Genomic DNA, 25,153 nt, shown 5'->3' with positions numbered 1-25,153 from the left:
GATTCATCCTAAAGTGAAACCCTAAAATCGAATCAACCCTAAAGGGTTGATTCGATTTTACGTAGGAAAATTTTTTATTATTTTCACGACTTTCATACCTTTCATTGCATACAACTGTCAGCGTTATTCTCTTCGGACGTATGATTTGTTAATAAGTGGGTATAGTGTCGCCAGAGAGACTAAATCACGCTGTACTAGTTATTGTAGGCGCGAATTCCTGAAAATTTCTGTCCTCTTCGCTTCCGCCTCTGGCAATTTCTACAACTTCTAAAACACGCGTGATATTAATCCTTAGATATAACCCCCCATACGATTACCTACATTTACACTTCCTTACATGGTTGCAAGTTTCTGTTTCAGGGCGGTTGTTCAGAAAACAAAATTCCGGTTAATCTTCTATTTCAGTAGGGAGAACTTTAGAAAGCGGATCTCATAAGTTTTGCATCTCGTAGTATACGGCAAAGCATTGGATAAAAGCCCAAAAATATTCTTTGAAAGTGAAATTCTCAGAAAGGTTTCACTTTCAGCGAGTAAAAAAGATTTAAATCAGCTCGGCTTGATCAACTTTTCAATTTTCTAAAATGGATGCGACGGGAGAAGGTGCCAAAAACAAGGAACTAAACTTTATCTTCAAGTGTCTAGGAGAGCAATGGAAAGAAGCTCATCAGGTTTGGAAGGAACGCAACGAGCATGTTTCTAATTATGTTTTAGAGCAGTTGTCTGAGCTTTTAAGCAAAACTACTACAAACTGCATCACGGTCCGACCTTATGGCAGCGCCGCGGAAGATTTAAAGTCTTTTGAACCTTATGATCTTGGCGATGTAGATATCATGATCTTCCCGAATTCAGATAACTTAATGATTAACGAGGAACTACTTGAATATTCCCTCGATAATCCACTGCACGTGAGAATTAAAGGAGGCGATCATCCAATGTTACAATCCTGTCTCGTGGAAAACACAGAGTACGTGGCCACTTCAGCCTTAAAGAGTTTCCATCCTGCAATTTATGGAAGTTTATCGTCTCATTTAGCCGACCGTATAACCCGTGTATTTCAAGCAATGCCGGGAGGAAAGCTTTCACCAGTCTCACACGTTACTGCCCACCTGAAGAACAAAGCGTCAAGTCCAGCAGTAACACTTAATTATGCTCAGTCGTTTGGAATTATTTCCGAAAAGCGGGAGGGCTTAAAAGATCAAAGAAATGTGTCTTATATGGACCCAGCTGAATGGGAGTGGCTGGCTCATTTAAACTGTGTAACCAGAGGAATTGACTATAGTAGACAACACGCCGATCTTTTAAGCCACTTTGTGCAGTTTGTGAATGAGTTGGAATTGTCTTTGCATCAAAATAGTCTAAACGGTGTTCCACAGTTGTTTCCAGCAGTTTTTCAACAGCTTTGTTGGAGCGAACGAGCCGAAAATCTCAAAGCTCGACTTCGAGAGATCGAATGCCGATCACAGTACGAAACCGCAGGTAAATCGGGAACTTTCTGGGACGCACCTGCAGTACGGAGTAATGATCAGCAATTTGTCACCCGAACAGAAGACGATTCAGAAGGAACAAATATGGCGGAAAGCTACTCGAAAGAGACTTTGCTTTCAAAGGATGGGTCAAGTGTCACGCCACAAAACTACGATGACGATCACCGCTCCACTCAAGAGGTACATTCTACCTCAGGTTACTCAACAATGCCAAAAGATCAACCAGGTAACTCGTGTCAATTATCGGAAACGACGATGAACGACAAGAGAGAAGTTAGCACGAATGGAGACCCTCAGGAAAAACATGAGACAAATACAGAATGGCATTCTTTGGGGCAGATCCTGATAAAAAAGATGACTTCCAAAGATCAACCACGAAATCCAGCTGACAACAGAGAAGACGAAACTAAAGAAATTCAACGAGGAATACGTGACCGCTTGTTTCAACATCTCCTCATGACGGAAACTGAAACGAAGGCAGCTCCATCACATGAAATAAAATTCGAGAATACCGAGAAAACGAAGTTCCACGAGCAGGTATCCGGAATTGACTTTGTTCCTGCACTAAGATCCCGAAGATGGCCGAAGGTTGCAAGGGAGTGGATCGGAAGAGACCGTAAATGGCCTTCGCCTGAAACGGTCGACAAGGTTACCCAGGAGGGGTTCCACTTGGTAGTAAAGCCCCCAAAGACAAATGGCAATCCCGAATGCGACTTCAGAATATCATTTTCTCATGCTGAATACTTGTTAAGCCAGGAAATGAACGACATCCAGCGGGAGTGTTATTGTTGTCTGAAAAAATATCATCGTGCTTATCTCTCCACTCAGCCAGCGAGTCTGGTGACATTTCATCTAAAGAATCTTCTTCTGCAAACGATTGAAGAGACCGGTGCCGAGATGTGGACCGAAAGCAACAGAGCGGAATGCATGATAAAGCTCCTAGCGAACCTTTTGGAAGCTCTTACAAAGAAGGATTTGCGGCATTTCTTCGTGAGATCATACAACCTGTTCAGTGTGGATTACATTAAAGACCCCAAGATCCTTGAATCCCTGGCCAAAAATGTTGAACAGATCATGGAAAATCCGATGCGATTTTCAAAAGCATTGATCCAGAATACAAAAGAAGTTGCTAATCCGGAGGAAATCGTTCAGTCCAAAGAAAACAATCCAAGCAGCAAGCCAGGCGAAGGACAACGACATATTGAAATTGAAGAACTTCCATCCAAAGGCATCGGTGACACCCAAATGAAGGAAGCAACTCAAGAAAGTAGACCAAGTTATCGATTTCACGACCTGAAAGATGTTTACCTTGAGATCGTCAATGAGTTGATCGATATGGCTTTCAACGACGCCAACTTTAAGCCTGAAACTCTGGACCCTCTGGAAAGGTCCCTGGTGGAAGATCTCAGAGAAATTGTAAGTAACCATAGCATCCATGTTGAAGATTTACCGAACGTGTTTGACTACTATTGGGACGTCGCCTACTATAAGGTTTGGAACAGCGATGAACCAAGCATGAGACGGCGTATGCTTGATGCAATTCAGGGTCAAGTTGAAATGTGGAAGTACACGTTGAAGCAAGACTTCACACCAGGAAATGAGGTTGCAACACTTCACAGAATGCTTAATCCTTCTCCTGACAATCCTTTTGATTTCAACCGCGTCGTACCGGCTGGTATAGTGACGCAGTGTTTTCGCCGTTTTTTTGACGGCCGTTTTCAACACTCTCCAACCGATCAACCAGTCCTGTCACAAGCACCAAATATGGATGAAATCCCATTAGATTGACTCGACTGTACGCAGGGGATTTGACGTTGTATTTTCAAATTTGCTTTATTATTGATATTGAGAGAAGTAAACATAAAGACAATCGATAACCATATTTAAGCAAGCAGTAACATAAGATTTAACATCTAAACTTCGCTTCGAGCATTTTGTAAACCTTAATATAAATAAAGAACTCGATTTAGTTCTCAGTTCGCTTGATTTATTCGAAAGTAGGAAAGCAGTTCGCGCTGCTTTCCAACTAACCCAACCCCTGGACCGACCTGGAATAAGCTATACGCGTTCAGAACCTTGTATATTTGAGGAAACAGCGACAAAATTTTTACACGAAGCAAAGGAAACACACTATAATGAAGCAAAAATTTCTCTTTATTTCATAAATATAAGCTATATTTTAATTTCTTGTTATTGCCACTCTTGAACTGTTCTAGTCCACTGATGTACTTCTTAGGGATCTTGTATTCATCTGATTTGAAATAACAAAATCAATCAATCAATCAATCAATCAATCAATCAAACAATCAATCAATCAATCAATCAATCAATCAATCAATAAAGACAAACATTACAAAACGAACGACGGCATAAGGAATTGTAAAAATGTTGGTGTTCCAAAGGAACGGCGGCCATATTGGTGTACCAAGCCATTCCTCCGGGAATTAAACTCCATTTTTATGTAAAAAGTCTTTTGATTTAGTAAACCAATATGGCCGCTGGTCACTTGAGTGCAAACGCTCTATTCACTCGAGTTTGCATATCGTTGGAAATGAAAATACAAGATTTCATTTGACACGTGATTTATTTCCAATTCGCTTTCATGCTTTGGAAAGTACTGCTAAATTTGTATTTGCGTTTTGCAACCTTTTTATGTTTTTTTTTTAATTCTTCTAAAACTTAGGCACAGGCCAAACGTCGAAACGTGTTTGTGGAACTAACCTTTATTCTCAATACCTTTGTCAGTCTGTGAAGTTTGTAAACTTGCAAAGTTTTCGTGCAGTCTTTTACCTGCTTTTACTTTCGCGGTGAATGACTCCGGCCACAATTTGCTAGATTTCCACGTCAAAGAACTTTAAAAGCGTTGAATACATTTTATACCGTGACAGTTTGTCTTTTTCCTTTCCTTTTTTATGACTTTCGTAGCTTTAAAAGAACTTTAAAACGTTTTTGTCGCGTCGATTTGTGGATTTTGTGTGTGGAGCTGAACCTGTGATTTATTCTTTCGGCCGCTGTGATTGGTTTACCGCGTCATTCGATGAACTTGTTGAGAATAAGACATTTGATCACGAAAAATAAAATAGATTCTTATTTCTTTGAAGGACGTTTCCTATAGTTATTTCATAAAAGCAATAAACCACACTTTCTAGGGCTTTACTGGCGTAATAAAGCCACTTGGGATGTTGGGAGAACACTCGAAAAGCTTGTAAATCACTCGCCTGCCGGCTCGCGATTTACAAGCTTTTCTCGTGTTCTCCCAACATCCCAAGTGGCTTTATTACGCCAGTAAAGCCCTGGAAAGTGTGGTCTATTGCTTAGCTTAAATATACGTGCACATTTTATGATTTGTCTATTGTAAACTTATTTCTCAAAAGTAAACATTTTTAATCAATTTAAGAATGAGAGCCTGTTTCCAAATTTGAGGCTAAATAGGTTCTTATAAAATTGGGTTCTAATTTGCAAAATTTAGCCTAACAGGTTTTTAAATGTTAGGTTCTTACTCTTACTCAGGCCCCTCACTAAAGGCATTTTAGAGCTAATCAAAACAGATTCCACGAAAAACCCAACTATTGCAAGCTAGTTTTAGTCTTAAACACATCTGTGGGGCGAAGAAAGGTTACTTCACTAAACCTGACGCTTGAGTAAAGACCGTGATCTGTTTGGAATTTGAACACGTTCAGGAAACAATGTTGGTTTCAGCTGTCAAACCAGCTGGCTGGGCCAGTGAAACAAGTACCTGATAAATTAAACTAAGTTAAATGGGGTCTAGTGCTCCTCTACACAAAAATGCTTTTGTCGGCAAATTTCGCTGTCAGCAACAAAATGTTTACGCTCAAGTCACGACCGTCATGTTCGACGTCAACAATTGGACGACTAATTATAAACCAGGACAAACCGTTAAAAAAATGTCAAAAATAGGTGCATAGCCCCCCTGCCCTCGCTGCGTAAATGTTTAAGTAAGAGATAAACCCTAGAATCTGTTTAAGAGAGGTGGTAGCCAATGTGGTAAGGAGACCCACAAACATTTTTACAGCTAAAACTTATTTTTGAAAGCAAAATCTCTCGGACAAACAAACGAGGCGTCTAGAATTAGGCACGACACATTTGTGGTTTCACCTTGACTTACAAAACACTTAACGACAAAATGTTTGGCATTGCAACAATATTCGGAAGGTCGATATAGGGTATGTAGGCCAGGATTAAATGATAAATCGTAACCACACTGAAAAGATAAAAGAAATTCTAATTATAATTTGTTCACATTATTTTTAGCCTACCTGCGTTTTTACAGTTTAATGCGAAGATTAAACGCCGGCATATGTCAATAAACCATATCGCCGTCTTGGCCACCTTACTGAGGAAGATATTTGCCTTGCATTGAAAATAATTGATAACGGTATAAAGGGGCTGGCGATATTTTGGGCAATTTTTGACGTATTGTTACAGTACAGTATTTCTTTTGTATAGTATTACTTATGCCCGGTGACAGAGAAGGGGGGGGGGGGGGTTGAGGGGAGGACTCCCTCATGCAAGCTGTCTATGTGCGTGCGCCGCAAAAGGGTATGGTATTCAAGCCATTTTGGTCTGAAAAATGGAATGTTTTCTGCAACTCAGGCCAGCAACTAGATGTAAATCTTGGAAAACAAAAACTTATTTTTTTCATAAGGTATTACTTGAGAAAAATTAATCTTGTTCAACTGGGGATTATTTCCCAACAAAACATTTTTTGTTTTATATTTTGGGTAAAACTTTAGACGAGGCAAGTGCCTCGAGTGCCTCTTGCTAGTTACAGCCCTAAGTTCCTGGGTAGGGCCTGCTTTGAGGTATGTTATCTTTTTGGGGGGTTAGGCCAGAAATAGGGCAGGGAAATCGTTTATTTTGATGTGAAATAGGAAAAGGGGTTTAGTAAGCGCGCCGCCCACCCCATCTAAGTAGGGAGCTCATTTAAGCGAGTGCCCCCCCCCCCCCCTCGGGCAGTAGTAATACTATACTGCAGGAATACTGTACTGTAATAATATTTAAAAATTGCCAAAATATCTCCAGCAGCAACACCTATAACCAACATGTTCTTTCATATTTACAACAGTTAACTAAATGGTTAAGACGCTATCGATTTTCATTATCCTATAACCCTCTATAATTCTTCTTCTTCTATAATTTTTGCCAGGCTAAATTAGATCTTTGATACACACCGAGTTAGTACCAGCTTCTTCTAACGTGTGCTAATATCGCCACTAACTAAACCTCAGACATCTCAATACTTGGTTCAGTCTGGACGTGACTGTCTTAGCGTCAAATGTCAAACAACAACTAAATGGTTTTTACAACAGGAATAAGTCTTAGAATGATTCATAGCTCCAAAAGGACTTTTAGTTTGCTGTTGATTTTTAGTCTTACCATTTTGTTGTTGTACACGACTTACAGACGCGGGCTTGGAGCACTAGAAACAAATAGCAGAAGAGGTAAGACTTATTGAGAATTTGTTAGAAGAACTAGATGCTTTCTAAACAAAATTCTTTTTTGCCTCAACCTACAGAAATACCTACAAAATATTTATTTGTATATAGTTATTATAATAAAATGTTTTCAATATTTTCGTTCTGATTATCAACTTGCAAAATACCTGGAGAATACTGAAGAGAGATCAATAATTAATTTCCTACGGGGGCATTACTTTCTAAAAAATTTTTCAAGGCATTTTGTAAGGGAACAAAAGGCCCTATTCGAAGCCAGTTTTAAAGTAACGAGGGCGTCGGTCTGTTTTAGAACGCCCAAAATGTTTAATGAAGTATAAAAACTAACTGGAGTTAGCTCTATTGAAATAATTAAAATATATCTAAATGCTCAGTCTGTTTGAGCAAGGCACATTTTAGACCCATTTATAGAATCATAGCATCAGTCGGTGGTACACAGTGGTGCCCCGTTTTTTTGCACTGGACGGTTTCTTAGGGGTGCATCCTCTTGGCTGTGCCGGTCTATTTAAGATTTTTGCCTGTGCATTCTTTACGAATTTGTTAATCAAAGGAACTTTAGCATGGTAGGCATTAGTGTGTGTTTGGTTGTATATTGTGCAAGCAGCGAAGTTCAGTGCTCAGATGATCACAACAACATCAATTTTCCTTCTCTTTGTTTTTATTTTATATCAGTTACTCCAAGAGTTTTGCATAAACAAGTTCACTTGCGTGAAGTTGAGACGAATACCACAGTAACGACGACAGATGAGGCGACTTCAAAACCATTCATTTATCTCACTCAAACCGAACAATGTCTCCCTGCAAGATTGTCTTCTTCCAGAGAGATTGGAGACAACGAGACTTGTAACTGCGATGTTATAGTACTAAGTTACAAAAAAGAATGTCAAGAAGAAAAGCCATCACACATTTCTTATGTATTTGTCACAGAAAGCACTTGGACCTCAGGACGGAATATCCTTTACTTTGTTGCAAGAGAGAGAATGCGTAGCTACCATTATTACATCTTCTTAGATGATGATGTAGATCTTGGATTCAACTCATTAACTTCTCAAAAAATGAAGGATGCTGACTCCGTTTAGAGCCTTTGAACGATGGCTTTTGGATAACGAGCCAGCAGTTGGTGCTTTGGCTATGGCCAATTCGCAACGTGCAAAAAGGCTTTTGCAAAGAAGGCGAATGCTGTGTGGCATTAATAAAACATCTATGGCTGTTCCTACAGTATGGTTTGATGCTATCTTTAATGCTTTTCACCGTAAAGCCATCGACCACATTTTACCTTACCCCACTCAATATGACAAGGAAAGCTGGTGGACTTCTCAGTTACATGTTATGTGTTCAGCAGAGCTGATCTTCCGTGGCCAAGCCCTGTTGTGTGTACCTATTACCGTCCACAATGGACAACATCGTCCCTACCCAAGGGGCAAACAAAAGTTTTATGCACAAGTGCCTGCTATTGTCAAAGAAATCCAAAAAAAGGCGCCTATAGTTTACCAAAACCGTACATTGTTTAATAAATTAAAAAGCAATCTAATAAGAAAGAGGTACACAAAGAAAACGACTACCTACTGCATGGACACAACACGTGGTCATCCCATTGTGCCATACTCGCATTTTGATCGAAATTTAATAAATAGATTTAGCCAAGCCTAAAAGCAATGTTTGACCATGCAGAAACAATAGCAAAAAAATCAGTCGAGCATTCAATTAAAAAAAAAATTATTGACCGACAGCACTTTAGCCCTTTTAGGGGGGGGGGGCCCCCCAAAAAACGCCCACAGCAATATGGGGGCTGATGAATAAAGTTCAAAAGAAGTTTACGAATGGGTGTTATGCTAATAGATTACAATTGCCTCATTAAAGAGAGACCTTTCAGTATGTTGCTTCAACGGTACAGTTTATCGGGATTTAACATTTAGACCTATCACATATCTGGAGAACGCTGGTCAATTCAGCAGCGAAAAGCTTTTAAACCAGGTCAATATATATGACATGATTAGAAAACGGCAGCTTTTTCGTATTATTTAAAATCCAACTCCGTAGAAAGCAGTTGATGGCAAAGCTGTAGCAAAACATGGTATAATTTCTCCACTCCTAAAAAGCCGAAAGATATAAGTATAGTTTCATACAACAGCTAAAGACGCGATCTTCCTTTGTTCAATCTTGGATGGAAATCTCACGTTAAATGTTTACTATACGATGACATTTCCTGTAGCTATAGACTATCTTTAGATAGTCACCAAACGTTTTTAAGCAACTGAGCTTTGAATACATCTGATGAAAGAATCGTTGACCCATAAAAAGCATTATTTTTACCCCCCCCAAAAAAACTCCCAACCATGCATGAACGATGCGACCCAAATTTTTACTTGGAAATCGGAAAAAATAATCGTCGTCTATGACAGAATAAACATGTTAAAAAACAGGTTGCAGAAATCATGCTTTAAGGCTCTCAAAATTAGAAAATATCTTGATTATCGATAAAAGGAACATTACTAAGCTTACCAACGCTGTCTACCTAGAGTACCAGTGGTTCATATCGTTCATGGTTGGTTGGTCGTTGGTTGGTTCATGGTCTTATTGCCTTAAATTTCGCCCCAGGGGCCTGGAATGAAATAGTTAAACTAAGTTAAATGGGGTCAAGTCTCCACTACACAAAAATGCTGTTATCGGCAATTTTTGGTAATGTTTACGCTCAGGTCATGGCTGTCATGTTCGATGTCAACCAAACAAGGACAAACAAATCAAAAAATTTCAAAAATAGGTGCATAGCCCCCTCCCCTCGCTGCGTAAATGTTTAAGTAATAGATGATCCATAGAAGATCTAAAATCTCTTTATAAAAGAGGTGGTAGCTAATGTGGTAAGGAGACTGACAAACATGCTTACATCTAAAGCTTATACTTGAACGTTAAAAAGCAAAAAAGCTTGACAAACAAAGGAGGGGTCCTAGAATTTAGGGATCAATTTAGTTTCGGGACGCTCACCACCCCCCCCAACATCCCAGCGATAACTAAGGGTTAATGTTAGGTTTGGGGGGGGGGGGGTCCTAAATGATCCGAATTAGTACGGCAGATTTGATGTTTCACCTTGACCTACGAAACAACCTTAAATCAATACACTTAGGCAATTGAAACTTTTTGGATTCGCAACAATATCATTGGAAGGTCGATATAGGGTATGTAGGCCAGAATTAAATGATAAATAGAAACCACTCTGAAAAAGATAAAAGAAATTCTTATTATAATTTGTTCACATTATTTTTAGCCTACCTTCGTTTTTACAGTTTAATGCGAAGATTAAACGTCGGCATATGTGAATAAACAAGATCGCTCTTGGCCACCTTACTGAGGAAGATATTTGCCTTGCATTGTAAACAATTGATAACGGTATAAAGGGGCTGGCGATAGTTTGGGCATTTTTTTTACATATTGTTACAGTACAGTATTTCTTTTGTATAGTATTACTTCTGCCCGGTGACGGGAGGGGGAGGGGGACTCCCTCAAGCAAGCTGTCTATCTGCGTGCGCCGCCAAAGGGTATGGTACGGTATTAATTCAAGCCATTTTGGTCTGAAAAGGGGAATGTTTTCTGCACTCAAAAGAGCAATTAGATGTAATTCTTGAAAAACAAAAACTAATTTTATGGTCGTTATTATTATTTCCTTGAAAAGTGCGATTTTATAACGTTGGAAATTTTATGGTTTTCTCAAATTTTCACTCTAACAGAAGCAGTCCCAGGGCCGTAACCAGACTTTTGCCACAGACGAGGCTAAATCTTGCTGTAGGTTCTGGGTGCATGCCCTCAAAAAATAAAATGTAGAAGCTACGAATCCCTTTCAGAGAAATTTTTCATAAGGTGTTACTTGAGAAAAATTAATCTTGTTCAACTGGGAATTATTTTCCCAACAAAACATTTTTTGTTTTTAATTTTGGGTACCATTTTAGACGAGCAAGTGCCTCGAGTGCCTCTTGCTATAGCTAGTTACGGCCCTAAGTTCCTGGGTAGGGTCTGCTTTGAAATATGTTATCGTTTTGGGGGGTCAGGCCAGAAATAGGGCAGGGAAATCGTTTATTTTGAAGTGACATAGGAACAGGGGCTTTTGGAAGCGCGCCGCTCCCCACCTAAGTAAGGAGCTCACTTAAGTGAGTGCCTCCCCCGGGGCAGTAGTGATACTCTACTTCAGAAATAATGTACTGTAAATATTTCAAAAATGCTCAAAATATCTCCACCCCCAACACCTATAACCAACATGTTCTATCATATATTCAACAGTAAAGTCGCTATCGAGTTCACTATTCTATATTTCCGCCAGACTAAATTTCAAAATTTCATTTTCGCAGCACACCAAATTGTTTCCATCTCTTCTAACGTGTGGCAATATCACCCTCTAACTAAACCTCAGACATCTTAATACTTGGTTCATTCTGGACGTGACTGTCGCAGCGACAAAAGCCAAACAACAATCAAATGATTTTCACAACAGGAATTAGTCTGCTAATGATTTGTAGCTCAAAGAAAAGGAATTTTAATTTGCTGTTGATTTTTTGTCTAACCATTTTGGTATTGTACACGACTTGGAATATGAAACGGATCGCGATTGTGTGTTTTTGAAATACTGTATGTTGAGCTGAATAGTTTTCTAAGTTAATCTCGTCTGCTTGTAACGCCTGAAAGACACATTCGGTTGCAATGAAGCTATGGTTTTGAAATTTAGATCCAAAGAAGTAATTTCTTTGCAAACGTTAAGTTTCATAGCGAGTGTTTGGCAAAATTTAATAAAATAAACTTAATTCAGTCGTTGCACAGTCTCTTTAAAGCTGAAGACGCAGGTTGGGGGGTTGGGGGAGAAGGGGGAGGGGCTCCCATTTGAATGGGACAGGGATGCCCGTCGTCTCGCTTTAATAGGGGTTCCTTTTAATACTAATAATAATAATAATAATAATAATAATAATAATAATAATAATAATAATAATAATAATAATAATAATAAATAACTACAAAAAATATGTTCCTATCAATATAATCGTAGATGAAATTATTACCTAATTTCATCTCAGAAAACTTATCCAGCAGTCGCGGTAGTTAATCTTGAGCTTTACATCAATGAGATAAATGTTGTTCGACATGACAGTTGCACAGCTTGCTATACGAAACTGTCCATAAGAAATTTGATGTTTTAACAGAACTTGACTGTCTTCTTTTTCGTTCTGAACCTTTCGTGCCGACTCGAATGTTTTCGCGATTCACGTGACACTGATCACGCAACTCCGGATACGTCCACGCGAGAACCCACGCAATTTTGTATGTATTCGCGCGGCTTGTGACGTCGAAGATGCCGTAAATTTTCCTATACACATTTGTATATTAATCTGTTACATGAGGTGAAAAAACTTTGTAACTCTCCTGCATATATGCCCTTCTCTTCAATCAACTTGCCCGTTTTCGGGGCACGCTAGCCCTTCCGTGCTAGCAAACACGGCGGATATGCCATGTCATCACGCTTTTGTTTGCGTTGCAAACACTCTGATTGGTGGAAGTTTTCTTCCGTTTCAGAATATAGCTAGAATGTTTACTTTACAATTAAACGCTAAAAGAGCTTACTCTATTTTTTTTCCAATACATCGCTTTCATCATCGATCCTTATCGCGCCATTGGACGCATAAGGCCTCTAATACATCGCTTTAATCAAACCTAAAACCATTGAAGTCGTCGGATATTTGTTTGGTCATGCTGAGGATTATCTTTCCGATATTTGAAGAACATGCTTTTACGAAATTAATTGCTTTCGGTCAAACTTATTTACTTTGTGGTTGCGAGCGTTCTCCTGATTGGATAGTAGCCTCCACTGTGTAAATAGTTCGCCTCGAATCCAAAATAATACCGTATTGTTTCTGGGATTAGTGGAAAACACGGGGCCGGGGTCCCGGGGTCCCGGGGTGTGGAAAACGCGGGGTCCCGGGGTCTGTAGAAAACACGGGGTGTGGAAAACACGGGGTCCCGGGGTCTGTGGAAAACGCGGGGTCCCGGGGTCTGAAAATAAAAAGATCTAGACGGTGAAAAAAATTTTCTGGCTAAAAAGACATGTATAATAGTTTATCACCAAAGTTAATACATTCGTAAAACGTGTTTCCTTGCATTGAACGCCTATTATTCCTGTCGTAAAAAAGTCATTCATCTTTGTGAATCATATACTTGTCTTTGCGATCCTTTTGAATATCGTATTTTTTCCATTTTAAAAAAAAGAAACTAAATATGAGTTATATACACTTTGTTAGTTGGAAATAATTTTTTTCCAAAAATTAACCTACAAATGTTTATCCTGAATCCGAAAACATTAAGACAAACTACGCGCCAACATCGTCCATGACTCGCACTGCGCTGACTTTATTCACCTAGTTTCATTCATGAATCGGCGTGCGGTGCCGTGATTTTGGCAGTACCGAGTATTTAGGATGAGGAATATCTGTCATGACAATCTCAAATGTGAACGCTTTTGTCACTTCACTCCTGGATTACTGCAACAGTATACTCTACGGCCTCCAGGGCTGTAACCACACCATTGCCATAGACGAAGCAAGATCTTGCTAGTGGGTTCTGGGGGCATGCCCCGTTAGAAAATTTTGAAATCTAAGAAGCTATGAAACTCTTTCAGTTACATTTTTCATGAGGTATTTCTTCAAGGAAAAAAAAGTCAGTCTTGTACAACTTAAGTTTATTTTCCCAACAAAACGTATCTTGTTTTTAATTTTGGGTAAAAATTTAGACGAGGCAAGTGCCTCGTCTTGTCTCTTGCTAGTTGCGACCCTGCGGCCTCCCTAAGCTTGAGCATGATCAACTGCAGCCGAATAAAGAACATTGCAGCGCGACTGATTACTGGTACTAAGCGGAAATAACACATAACTCCCACCCTCGAAGACATGCACTGGCTTCCTGTCAAATCACGCATCGTTTTTAAGATCCTACCTTTAACCCACAAAGCCCTTAATTGTCATTCACTAGCCTACTTAAGGAGGCTCGATGTAGTTTTTTTTAACCCTAGGGTGGTCGTTTTGAAAGTGAAAATTATCTTGGAAGCCAATGTTTGACTTTTGCCAAAATACACCATAATATTCAAATATGACTAAAGTTAAATTTTTTACGGGTCACTTGGTCACAAAGGTTACCATAGCAACGATTGTCGTTTTCTTTTGTTTTCAAACAAGCTTGATTTTCTCGAAATCTAGATTGACTTTTGGTATTCATTTTTTGATATGTTAAAGATTAGTAGATTAACTTACCGCTGACAGAATTTTAGAAAAATCTGTAAGAGCGTTTTCAAGTAAATCAAGAATGAAATTTTCAGAAAAAATCCGTTTTAATGTGAAATAGGTGCTTTTAAATTGTTTCGTAGTATTTGAACGCAGTTATTCAAAATGAAATATAAATACTTACACCATCAAAGACCATTGACTAAAAGCGAAAGAGCTTTTGCTTTAATTTGTTAAAATATACCGACTGCCAGTTGTAGGAAACTACAAGAAGTTACAAAAAACTTTGTTCTTGATTAACTCTAAAACGCTCTTACAAATTTTTCTGAAATTTTGTCTACAGTTAGTCAATCCACTATACTTTAACATATCAAAAAACAAATACCAATTGTTAGTCTAGATTTCAAGAAAATCATGCTTGTTTGAAAACAAAAGAAAACGACATTCGTTGCTATGGTAACCTTTGTGACTAAGTGACCCGTAAAATATTAAACTTTGGTCATATTTAATCATTATGGTGTATTTTGGCAAAAATCGAACATTGGCTTCCCAGATAGTTTTCATTTTCAAAACGACCACCCTAGGGCTAAAAAAACTACATCGAGCCTCCTTAACTTGTCTTTTTAACGCCTATAAACCAGCTCGTTCCCTTCGATCATCTGGCCAATTACTCTTACAAATTCCTGACGTGAAAACATGTACATACGGTCAAAGATCCTTTTCTTTTTACGCCCCTAAACTTTGGAACAACCTACCTTTTCATATCACTGAAAGAGTCTGAGAGCATAGCGATTTTTAAAAAGAACCCTAAAACATTTCACAAGCCGCTAGTAACTGTTTTCAAAACAAAAAACAAATTCAACTTTGGAATAAATGAAATACGTGGGACCCCGTGTTTTCCACAGACCCCGGGACCCCGCGTTTTCCACACCCCGTGTTTTCCACAGACCCCGAGACCCCGCGTTTTCCACACCCCGGGACCCCGGCCCCGTGTTTTCCACTAATCCTTGGGACCCCGTGTTTTCCACAGACCCCGGGACCCCGCGTTTTCAACACCCCGTGTTTTTCCAGAGACCCCGGAAAAAGAGACCCCGGGACCCCGCGTTTTCCACACCCCGTGTTTTCCACACCCCGGGACCCCGCGTTTTCCACACCCCAGGACCCCGGAATCCAGGGACCCCGGGACCCCGGCCCCGTGTTTTCCACTAATCCTTGTTTCTGAGCAAACGAAACAAAAAGCTCGGTAAATACCCAAATTAGCACCGAGGCGCTTACTCAAGAGCGGCGCTTATGTAAAAGGGGCGGCGCTTAATCGAAAGCTTAATCGATCGTTTACGGTAGTTTGGGCGGATGGCCAAGCCGGAGAAAATAAAGAAGCGTTTTCAAATTTATCCGCATTTTTGTGGACGGAGCCTAAAATGTGTGCTACGAGTAACGAATTTTGCGTGTTTCGGTGACCTTATATGGTCAAATGGCGTCATATTGACCATATCAAATAATGAATTACGTACATGATCGGATATTGGGGTAGCAATATTGGTTTTTCTTGCGGTGTTGCTTTTACCATTAGAATCTATTTAATTACCTCTAACAATAGTCAGCTTGTTACGTTCCTCTCATCTTTGCAACAGCAGGCTTATTGCTAACACGCTATAGATGTATCCTAAACCGAGCTTTTATTTAATTTTAACATCGGTGCAGTCCAAACGCATTGACTAATGCAGCCTCAAAAGCCAAACATCAACCAAATGATTTCTACAACAGGAGCTCGTCTGCGATGGATTTGTTGCACGAAAAGGGATTCTCGTTTGCTGTTGATTTTTAGCATTGCCCTGCTTTTGATGTTTTACTCGACTTACAGAGCCGGGCTTGGAACAAAAGACACAAACTGCAGAGAAGGTAAGACTTACTGAGAATTTGTTAGCAATACTAGAGGCTGTAGTACTATTTATTAGTAAAAGCAAAAACGCGTCCCAAATAAAATAGGTTTTCCAAAATCTGGAATCCAGCCGAAAACTTTAACTTTTATTATAATCATTATAGTTTTATTATAATTCAGTACTATTTTATACGACAACATACTTTGGACGCAGAAATCCTGTGCGATATGATCTGCATTTACACTAGACTGTAAGACTGAGAATATGAATATGTTATGTTAGAATTTTTGAGAAATACTAAACACTTGATTGAACGTTGGATATTTCAAGACTTGTTGACAAGCCGCTTCTTGAAAAAGCGCCAATGTCGCTTTCAATTTTGCATTTTTCTTTGCCCCTGTCGAATTTCACGGGAGCATCTCGTCGTTCGTCGTCATTTCAGCTCCTTCAAGGCGCCGTTTCAGAGCCGTGCCGCCCGAAGGAATTTAATCTTACCGGGTCACCACAGTAAAGAAAAGCCGTATTCAAAGAGATAAAGAAAACGGTTTAACAGAGATTTTTAGGCATTTAATTGTCTAAAGCACCTCTAAAAGCCTGGCAAAACTAGGAAAATTTGTTGCGGAAAAATAAATAGTTCCTTGTCTGGTTTCTGGTAGTTTAATTAGCGGAAAGCATGAAAAATTTATTGCTTCTCGAGTTCAACCGAATGGCTAAACGAGAAAACAACGTTCCGAGAACAAAGTGTCACACATGGACATAGACTAGTCAACTTTGTTTCCATGGTGGCTAAACTGGGCAACATATGTTTTGGAAGCAAAATTTGTGTCCGAGAAGCAAAAATGTTTTTGACTCCAGGCAGAAATATTTTTGTTTCCGTGGAGCAAAATCTGTTTCCGAAGCACGTGTTTCCCGCGTGGCTAAACTGGGAAACATTTGCGTCCGAAATAATGTTTCTAGTTTAGCCAGGCCTTAATAGTAGTAGGTTATAGCACTAGTCGGGGATTCAGGATGCCCCATCATTTCCATCCGAAAGTTTCTCACGAGTTAACGATTATGTGCTCGGTTGTGGCGTATCTAGGATTTCGCTGTTCTTTTACTGTAAAGATGCACGTTTCGCCTATATATTATTTACAAATGGATTTATAAAACCTATGTTGGCATGGCACGCAATATCATTATACAGTGAGCAAGACACGCGAGTAAGAACGTAGTTTTTTCCAGGTTAGCCTAAACAGGTTCTTACCTAAATGGTAGTTAACGCAAATTCGGGCTATTTAGGTTCTTAATAGGTTCTTTTTTCAGAGGAAAAATTGACATTGTTGCTTAAAGAACTTTAAATGATATTCAGCCTTTTATATGTATAAAATTTGCATACCAGACAAGTGTTTATGTAAAAATGAAGCACTTTTCATTCAGAACATGACATTGTATACATGTACAGTAAAGCCTTGCATATCCAAACTATGTCTTATTTTCCCAAAAGTAAACATTGTTAATCAATTTTAGAAAATAAGAACGTGTTTTCAAATTTTAGGCTAAATAGGTTCTTATAAAAATGGGGTTTAATTTGCAAATTTTAGCGTAACAGGTTCTTAAATGTTAGGTTCTTACTCGCGGGTTTTTACTCTACTATACATAAATACATGAACTTTTTTATACTCGAATTACAGAGTAGCCTCAAAAATCTAATACAGTGGAACCCCGATATAACGATCTTCGATATAACGATATTCCCGATATAACGATGAATATGTTATGTCCCGGCAATAGTAAAATGTATGGGACGGAACCCCGATATAACGATTCCTCGATATAACGATATAATTTTACTGCCCCCTTGGCATATCGTTATATCGGGGTTCCACTGTATCTTCGAGAACATAAATACATTTGAAACTCTCGTAAGCGGACACCCTTGGGACGCGAAAAAAGTGTCCGTAACTGGAGCTGGCCTCTTTCGAGAATGGTTCATGCAAAGCGGCCACTAGAGGTGTAGGGGATAGATGGCCGCTCACGGAGCTTGCCCAGCTAATAATAACCGGACTGACGAGGATGCCGACAAAGCAAACACTACAATATGGTACTGTAATTACTGTAAAATCATTGCGACGAATGTCGATGTGAAGTTAATTGATAACAACAGATACAGAGGTAGTTAATAGGAATTTTTTGGGGGTGTCCGATTACAGGAGCTTAAAAACAAAGAAAAAGTCTAAGTCGTAATCTTTCGAAGTGTCCGCGGCCGCTTACGGGAATGTCCGCTTACGAGAATGTAAAACAACAGAGTTTGTATGGGAGTTAAAATGGGGTTTCAAACAAGGCGGCCGTAAGTAGAGCTGTCCGCTTACGAGAGTGTCCGTTAAGAGAGCTTCGACTGTAGCATAAAAAGGGGAAGGGGAATCTATTCAGTAATATTTGACATCTAGCCACAGGAAAATTTTAAATATACCAATATGTTTCAAAGGAGATTACTTTCAGGAGTCTTCTAAAACCAATTAATTCAAGTAGGCTCAGATCTTACATTACTATAGGTAGGGTTTTCCAGGGCTAAGATGCAAAGTAAAGAAAAAAGTTGAGGCCATAGGTATATTTGAAGGCAGTAAAGCTGAAATTTGTTCTAAATCAGTGTTAAGTTGATCTTAATAAAATATATGTTCTTCTTTGTTTTCGCTGTTGAAATAGGTACTCTTCACGCCAGTGAAGATAAAACAAAACCATTCATTTATCTCACTCAAACCGAGCAATGTCTCCCTGCAAGATTGTCTTCTTCCAGAGGGATTGGAGACAACAAGACTTGCAACTGCGATGTTATAGTACTAAGTTACAAAAAAGAATGCTTATATTGGCATGGCACGCAATATTGCACTGCATCCGGTTGTATACATAATGAAGGCAGTGAAGCTGAAAATTTGTTCAGTGTTTAAATGATTTCAATTTAATCATTTTCCTTTTTGTTTTCACTGTTATAATAGTTACCCCAAGAGTTCTGCAAAAACAAGTTCACTTCCGTGGAACCAAAACGAATACTACAGTAAAAACGACAGAACAGTCAAGTTCAAAACCATTCATTTATCTCACTCAAACCGAGCAATGTCTCCCTGCTAGATTGTCTTCTTCCAGAGGGATTGGAGACAACAAGACTTGCAACTGCGATGTTATTGTACTAAGCTACAGAAAAGAATGCCAGGAAAAAAAAGCCATCACACATCTCATATATATTTGTCCCAGAAAGCACTTGGACCTCAGGAAGGAATATTCTTTACTTTGCTGCAAGGACGAGAATACGAAACTACCATTATTACATCTTCTTAGATGATGATGTAGATCTTGGATTCAACTCATTTACTCCTCAAGAAATGAAAATGCTGACTCCATTTAGAGCCTTTGAACGATGGCTTTTGGATAACGAGCCAGCAGTTGGTGTTACAGACTACCAAAATCGCCTGCAGAACGTCAAATTCCTTTTTGAAAGACAGCGAATGCTATGTGGCATTAAGGAAACATCAATGGTCGTTCCTGTAATGTGGATTGATGCTATCTTCAATGCTTTTCACCATAAAGCCATTGACCACATTTTACCTTATCCCACTAAATACGACAAGGAAAGCTGGTGGAGTTCCCAGTTACATGTGATATGCTCGGTAGAGCTGAAATTCCGAGGACAAGCGCTTTTGTTTGTACCTATTACAGTGTACAATGGACAACATCGTGACTACCCTAGGATGCAAGAAAATTATGATGCTCAAGTACATGCCTTTGTCGAAGAAATTCAAAACAGGGCACCCATTGCTTACCGAAACCGCACCTTGTTTGAAGAATTAAAAAACACTTCATCGAAGGAGTATTACTTAAAAACGACTACTTACTGTATGAATACAACACGCCATCCTATTGTGCCATACTCACATTTTGAACGCGAGAGCCAGCTAAGAAGCATTAAAGTATAAGTAAGTTAGTAAATAAGTAAGTATGTAAGTGAGAAAGTAAGTGAGTGAGTGAGTAAGTAAGAAAGTGAGTGAGTGAGTGAGTGAATGAGTAAGAAAGTAAGTAAGTAAGTGAGTGAGTGAGTGAGAAATGGGAGAAATGATTGTTGTGTCATCTACATGATCATTATATTTGTCATATAAAAACTGTCACATAAAAAATTGCTCGTGTAAATCCGGCTTACAACTTAAGTAGCTTAAGCTAGCGCTAGCTGTTACTTGCTGTTTACAATAAAAAGGTCCTTTGCACCTTGTTGCAAATCGTGTTGCGTGTGCGCGTTTTCTACCCATTATACCCTTCGTTATTTTGTAACTTTAAGTTAAAGTCAGTATAAAGTAAGCGTATCTCTGTGCGAATCTCTGCTGTCCAAGGTCGTTAGTGGCGCACTGAGTGAACTCTGAGCTGCCGAGAGAATGTTGTTGTGTCATCTACATGATCGAATATATTTGTCACATAATTAAATACTGTCACAGTTAAAATGCTTGTGTGAACCCGACTTAAAACTTACTTCGCTTAAGCTGGCTACTTCCTCAGGTTTACAATAAAAAGGTGCTTTGCACCTTGTTGCAAAGCGTGTTGCGTGTCCACATTTTCTAGCCATTTTACCTTTCGGTATTGTCGCGTTCGCTTTTGTGCTTCTATTGTATTCTAATAGAATACAATAGATAACAGTCTGACACCCCTTATAACTAAAATACAGAATTTATTATTCGATTATGCCCCCAATCTAAACGAAAACACTCAAAATAACGGCGAGACTTTATTTTAAAGGGACTATGTCATGTCTAAGTTAAGTTTATTTTATTGGCAGTTGCCAAATACTCGCTATGAAACATATTTTTTGCAAAGAAATTTATCTTCAAATTAACATAATAACAAAGGATCACAAATTCTTCAAGTGAACACCTTTGCACGTTTAGGGATGGTTTAAGATGACGTTTCGGCGTCATCGTGACACCCTTCTCAAGGCAAAGTGAATGAATAATGCGATATCAAATTCTATAGTCTCTACCAATTAACATAATAACCAAGGATCGCAAATTCTTCAAGTGAACACCTTTGCGCGAATCGAGTCCGTTTGCACGTCCATATGGCTTTATTACTACAAAATATGTCTCTCAAACGTTATAATTTAAAGTTGTTATCAAACGGGATTAACTTTGAAAAGTGTACAGCCTAGCAGTATTTCAAAAACCGATATCGCAATCCGTTTCAATATCTTCACTTTTGACCATCCTTACCTTCTTTTGTATTTGCATTCTTATTGAAATATTCCTTTTAAGCAGTTATTTTTATATTTCACCTATTCGGAATTTGGTGGCCATTTCCTTTGCCTAAATTGGACTCAAATCCGTGACGCAGTCCCCTTAAAACCACGTTCCTTCCATTTTAAAACTACTTTGCAACTAAAAATATAAACATCCGCGCGTATTAAATGTCAAAACAACGAATATAATACTATTCCGTGACTCGGCAATATTATACCACCAGAACACATTCATGGCCTGCACCAATAACGCCAGACGTTTCAAAAACTCATTTATAATTCATAAAGAAAATACAAAAGAAATTAATGTTTAATGAGTGTCTTTATATTTGATAAAGACACGGCTAAACTTTACGTCCAATTTTCTAGGCCAAAACAACCCCAAATCTAAATATTAGTGCAAGAATGAGTTGATCTACATCAGAAGATTTTGAAGCCGTTCAATAAATTCGCAGTTCGTGTACTTTATCAAGTCTAAAACACTGGGCTGCGCCTCTTGTTTTAAAAGTTGCTAAAACACTGCTGCTCATTTATTAAACATTACATATTGCATGCAACATTTGCTGATCCATATGGTGAACACGCTATAGATTCATCCTTAACCGGGCTTTTTAACATCGGTGCAATCCAAATACATTGACTGATGCATCCTCAAAAGCCAAACAACCACCAAATGATTTCTACAACAAGAGCTGATATTCATGTTGTACACCACCTTCAGAGCCGGGCCTGAAACAACAGAAACAAACTGCAGAGGGGGTACGACCTTTTGAGAATTTGCTAGTAACACTCCCGGGGTATCTAATCAAGCAAAATCAAACCCAACTCGAACACAACCAGCTTCCCTTTATACAAGTTAGCTTAGAAGCACTCTCCTTTGCCTAAGGTTAAAAAAGTGTGGATTTTAATTCGTCATTTTGAATAATTTTATCCGGCCTGAAAACTAGTTTGACCAGTTAGCAAACAAGATGCGATACTCACAACAATACCATGCATAAATGAAGCTTTAATAGTATCTCCCTAATACACCTACGTGAGACACATCTCATGAACCAACGTGGCACGCATCTCATTAAACCCTGCTCATGAACCAATGCACGCCGAGCTCATTAACTGACAGGCCTGTTGAATTCATGAATAATTTCGTCTAACCCTCCCCACAATACTACTAACACGACCTTGACTTTGCTCCTCTTATATTACATTCAACAGTTGCTTACACGCTATAGATTCATCCTTAACTGGGTCTTTTAACATTGGTGCAGTCCAAACAACCACCACATGATTTCTACAACAAGACCTATTCTGCAATTGATTTGTGGCACAAGAGGGAATTTTATTTTTCTGTTGATTTTAAGTTCTGCCCTGATATTGATGTTGTACACGACTTACAGAAACGGGCTTGGAACATCAGAAAGGCATTTCAGCGAAGGTAGGACTTTTTGAGAATTTGCTAGAAACACTCCCGGGGTATCAACCAGCTACAACCGAACACCAATCATTCGATTGGGGTCGGTAATCAAACAAAATCGAATACAGTGAACGAAGCACTTAACGAAGTACCAAGGAACTGGGAAAATTTGTTCGTTATACCGAAGTCCTCAGTATAACGAATTTGCGGAAAAACAACCAAAATGTTCGTAATATCGAGGTATAGTCAATAATTGCGAGGACGCGAACCGTCGCTTTGAAATCGAAACCTTACTTAAATACTTGTTAATATGATATTCGCTGACTAATGAAGACACGAACTCAAGCTACTTTGAAATTCGACGGTTTCGTTGAGGTGTTTACGTGCCCAGTTGTGCTGTACAGTGGAACCTCGATTTAACGAACCCCGATATAGCGAGGACCTTAATATAACGAACGATTCGAGGTACTTTCTCATACCTTTTACTATTACTGGGGCCAGTAATAGTAAAAGGTATGAGAAAGTACCTCGATATAACGAAACCTCGTTATAGCAAACAAATTTTGTCAGTCCCTTGGCCCTTCGTTATATCGAGGTTCCACTGTATCTAGGATTTCGCTGTTATGTATATGTAAACATACACATTTCGCTTTCTTACTCTTTACGAATTTATAAATAAAGCTTATATTGGTATGGCACGCAATATTACACTGCGTCCGGTTGTATGCATGATGAAGGCCGTAAAGCTGAGTTTTGTTCAGTGTTTAGATGATTTCAATTTAATCATTTTCCGTTTTTTGTTTTCACTGTTATAATAGTTCCTCCAAGAGTTGTGCAAAAACAAGTTCACTTCCGTGAAACCAAAACAAATACTACAGTAAAAACGACAGAACAGATAACCTCAAAACCGTTCATTTATCTCGCTCAAACCGAACAATGTCTCCCTGCAAAGTTATCTTCTTTCCGAGAGATTGGAGACAACAAGACTTGCAACTGCGATGTTATAGTACTAAGCTACAGAAAAGAATGTCAGGAAAAAAAGACATCACACATCTCATATATATTTGTCACAGAAAGCACTTGGACCTCAGGAAGGAATATTCTTTACTTTGTTGCAAGGGAGAGAATTCGTAGCTACCATTATTACATTTTCTTAGATGATGATGTTAATCTCAAATTCAACTCATTTACTCCTCAAGAAATGAAAATGATGAGTCCATTTAGAGCCTTTGAACGATGGCTTCTGGATAACGAGCCAGCAGTTGGTGTAACAGACTATCCTGATAACCGTCAGAACGTGAAAGTCATTTTTGAAAGACAGCGAATTCTATGTGGCATTAATGAAACGTCAATGGTAGTTCCTGTTATGTGGATTGATGCTATCTTTGATGCTTTTCACCATAAAGCCATCGACCACATTTTACCTTATCCCACTAAATACGACAAGGAAAGCTGGTGGAGATCTCAGTTACATGTGATATGTTCGGTAGAGCTGAAATTCCGAGGACAAGCGCTTGCATTTGTACCTATTACAGTGTACAATGATCAACATCGTGACTACCCTAGGAAAATTGAAAATTATGATGCTCAAGTACATGCCTTTGTCGAAGAAATTCAAAACAGGGCACCCATTGCTTACCGAAACCGCACCTTGTTTGACGAATTAAAAAACACTCCAGCGACGGAGTATTTCTTAAAAACGACTACTTACTGTATGAATACAACACGCCATCCTATTGTGCCTTACTCACATTTTGAACGCGAAGGCCAGCTAGAATCCTCGAGGCTAGAAGCATAAGTATAGATCATGTTAAAGGAAATGTGTCAAAATTGCGAAATTTAGCACCTGCGGAATTAAGTGCCAATAAGGTACTCTCCCAAAAACCCTACAGATACAACTCCTCTCTCATCATTGTCGTTCTTATTTACTAAAGACACGTAACCACATGATAGCAACTTTAAATCATAACGTTTGGGAGACATATTTTGTTGTAATAAAGCTATGTGGTTTTAAGATTAATTTCTTTGCAAAAATTAAGTTTCATAGCGAGTGTTTGGCCCAGAAAGACACATTCGGTTGCAATGAAGCTATGGTTTTGCAATTTAGATCCAAAGAAGTGCAATCAATAACTAAACTTTCATAGCAAGTGTTTGGCAAAACTTAATAAAATAAACTTAATTCAGTCATGACACAGTCCCTTTAAAGCTGCAGACGTAAGGTGTGGGGAGGGGGGGGGGGGGTGGGAATGGGACTTCAATTTGAAAGGGACAGGGATTGTCGCTCAGAAGAGTAAATTACGTAGTTTGGTCTCATCTTGGATGTTCAGGACAGAATTCTAATTTATCGTCAGGTCTGAATCGCTTAGTGTTGCACACAAAGAAACAAAAAGCGCCGTCATTCTGTATTCA

The 25,153-nt window shown here is 38.9% G+C and overlaps 2 protein-coding genes and 2 pseudogenes across 5 annotated transcripts; all 4 read left to right on the top strand.

The window, feature by feature from the left end:
- Positions 1-451: 451 nt before the first annotated feature.
- On the top strand, positions 452-3,537 carry LOC144638580 (uncharacterized). The gene has a single exon (XM_078497770.1). It carries the CDS (start codon positions 582-584, stop codon positions 3,270-3,272), a length of 2,691 nt encoding a protein of 896 aa, XP_078353896.1. The 5' UTR covers positions 452-581; the 3' UTR covers positions 3,273-3,537.
- Positions 3,538-6,794: 3,257 nt separating this feature from the next.
- On the top strand, positions 6,795-8,608 carry LOC144639121 (uncharacterized; annotated as a pseudogene). The gene is made up of 2 exons (XR_013568062.1): positions 6,795-6,946; positions 7,631-8,608. The product of XR_013568062.1 is annotated as an uncharacterized LOC144639121 (transcript).
- Positions 8,609-15,803: 7,195 nt separating this feature from the next.
- Positions 15,804-20,326, top strand: LOC144639183 (uncharacterized; annotated as a pseudogene). The gene is made up of 2 exons (XR_013568073.1): positions 15,804-16,101; positions 19,055-20,326. The product of XR_013568073.1 is annotated as an uncharacterized LOC144639183 (transcript).
- A 1,565-nt stretch (positions 20,327-21,891) lies between these two features.
- On the top strand, positions 21,892-24,911 carry LOC144639187 (uncharacterized). Of its 2 annotated transcripts, XM_078498460.1 has the most exons (3): positions 21,892-22,092; positions 22,692-22,765; positions 23,563-24,911. In XM_078498460.1, exons 2-3 carry the CDS (start codon positions 22,708-22,710, stop codon positions 24,540-24,542), a joined length of 1,038 nt encoding a protein of 345 aa, XP_078354586.1. In that variant the 5' UTR covers positions 21,892-22,092; positions 22,692-22,707; the 3' UTR covers positions 24,543-24,911. The 2 variants fall into 2 exon arrangements, with proteins under 2 accessions (XP_078354586.1, XP_078354585.1); XM_078498459.1 differs by lacking the exon at positions 21,892-22,092 and having other exon boundaries at positions 22,518-22,765.
- The last annotated feature ends 242 nt before the right edge of the window (positions 24,912-25,153 follow it).

The sequence above is a fragment of the Oculina patagonica genome, chromosome 14 (assembly GCF_052425735.1).
Source record: "Oculina patagonica isolate OP01 chromosome 14, crgOcupat, whole genome shotgun sequence".
In the NCBI taxonomy this organism is placed as follows: Eukaryota; Metazoa; Cnidaria; class Anthozoa; order Scleractinia; family Oculinidae; genus Oculina; species Oculina patagonica.
The sequence above is the reverse complement of the archived record's forward strand: the minus strand, read 5'-3'. Positions and strand labels throughout refer to the sequence as shown.

Bases quoted from the DNA above. Each gene is read 5' to 3' on its own strand.
- LOC144638580 (XM_078497770.1), top strand. From the start codon at position 582: ATGGATGCGACGGGAGAAGGTGCCAAAAACAAGGAACTAAACTTTATC.
- LOC144639187 (XM_078498459.1), top strand. From the start codon at position 22,615: ATGATTTCTACAACAAGACCTATTCTGCAATTGATTTGTGGCACAAGA. The intron at 22,766-23,562 runs GTAGGACTTTTT...CTGTTATAATAG, and splicing joins AGAAAGGCATTTCAGCGAAG to TTCCTCCAAGAGTTGTGCAA.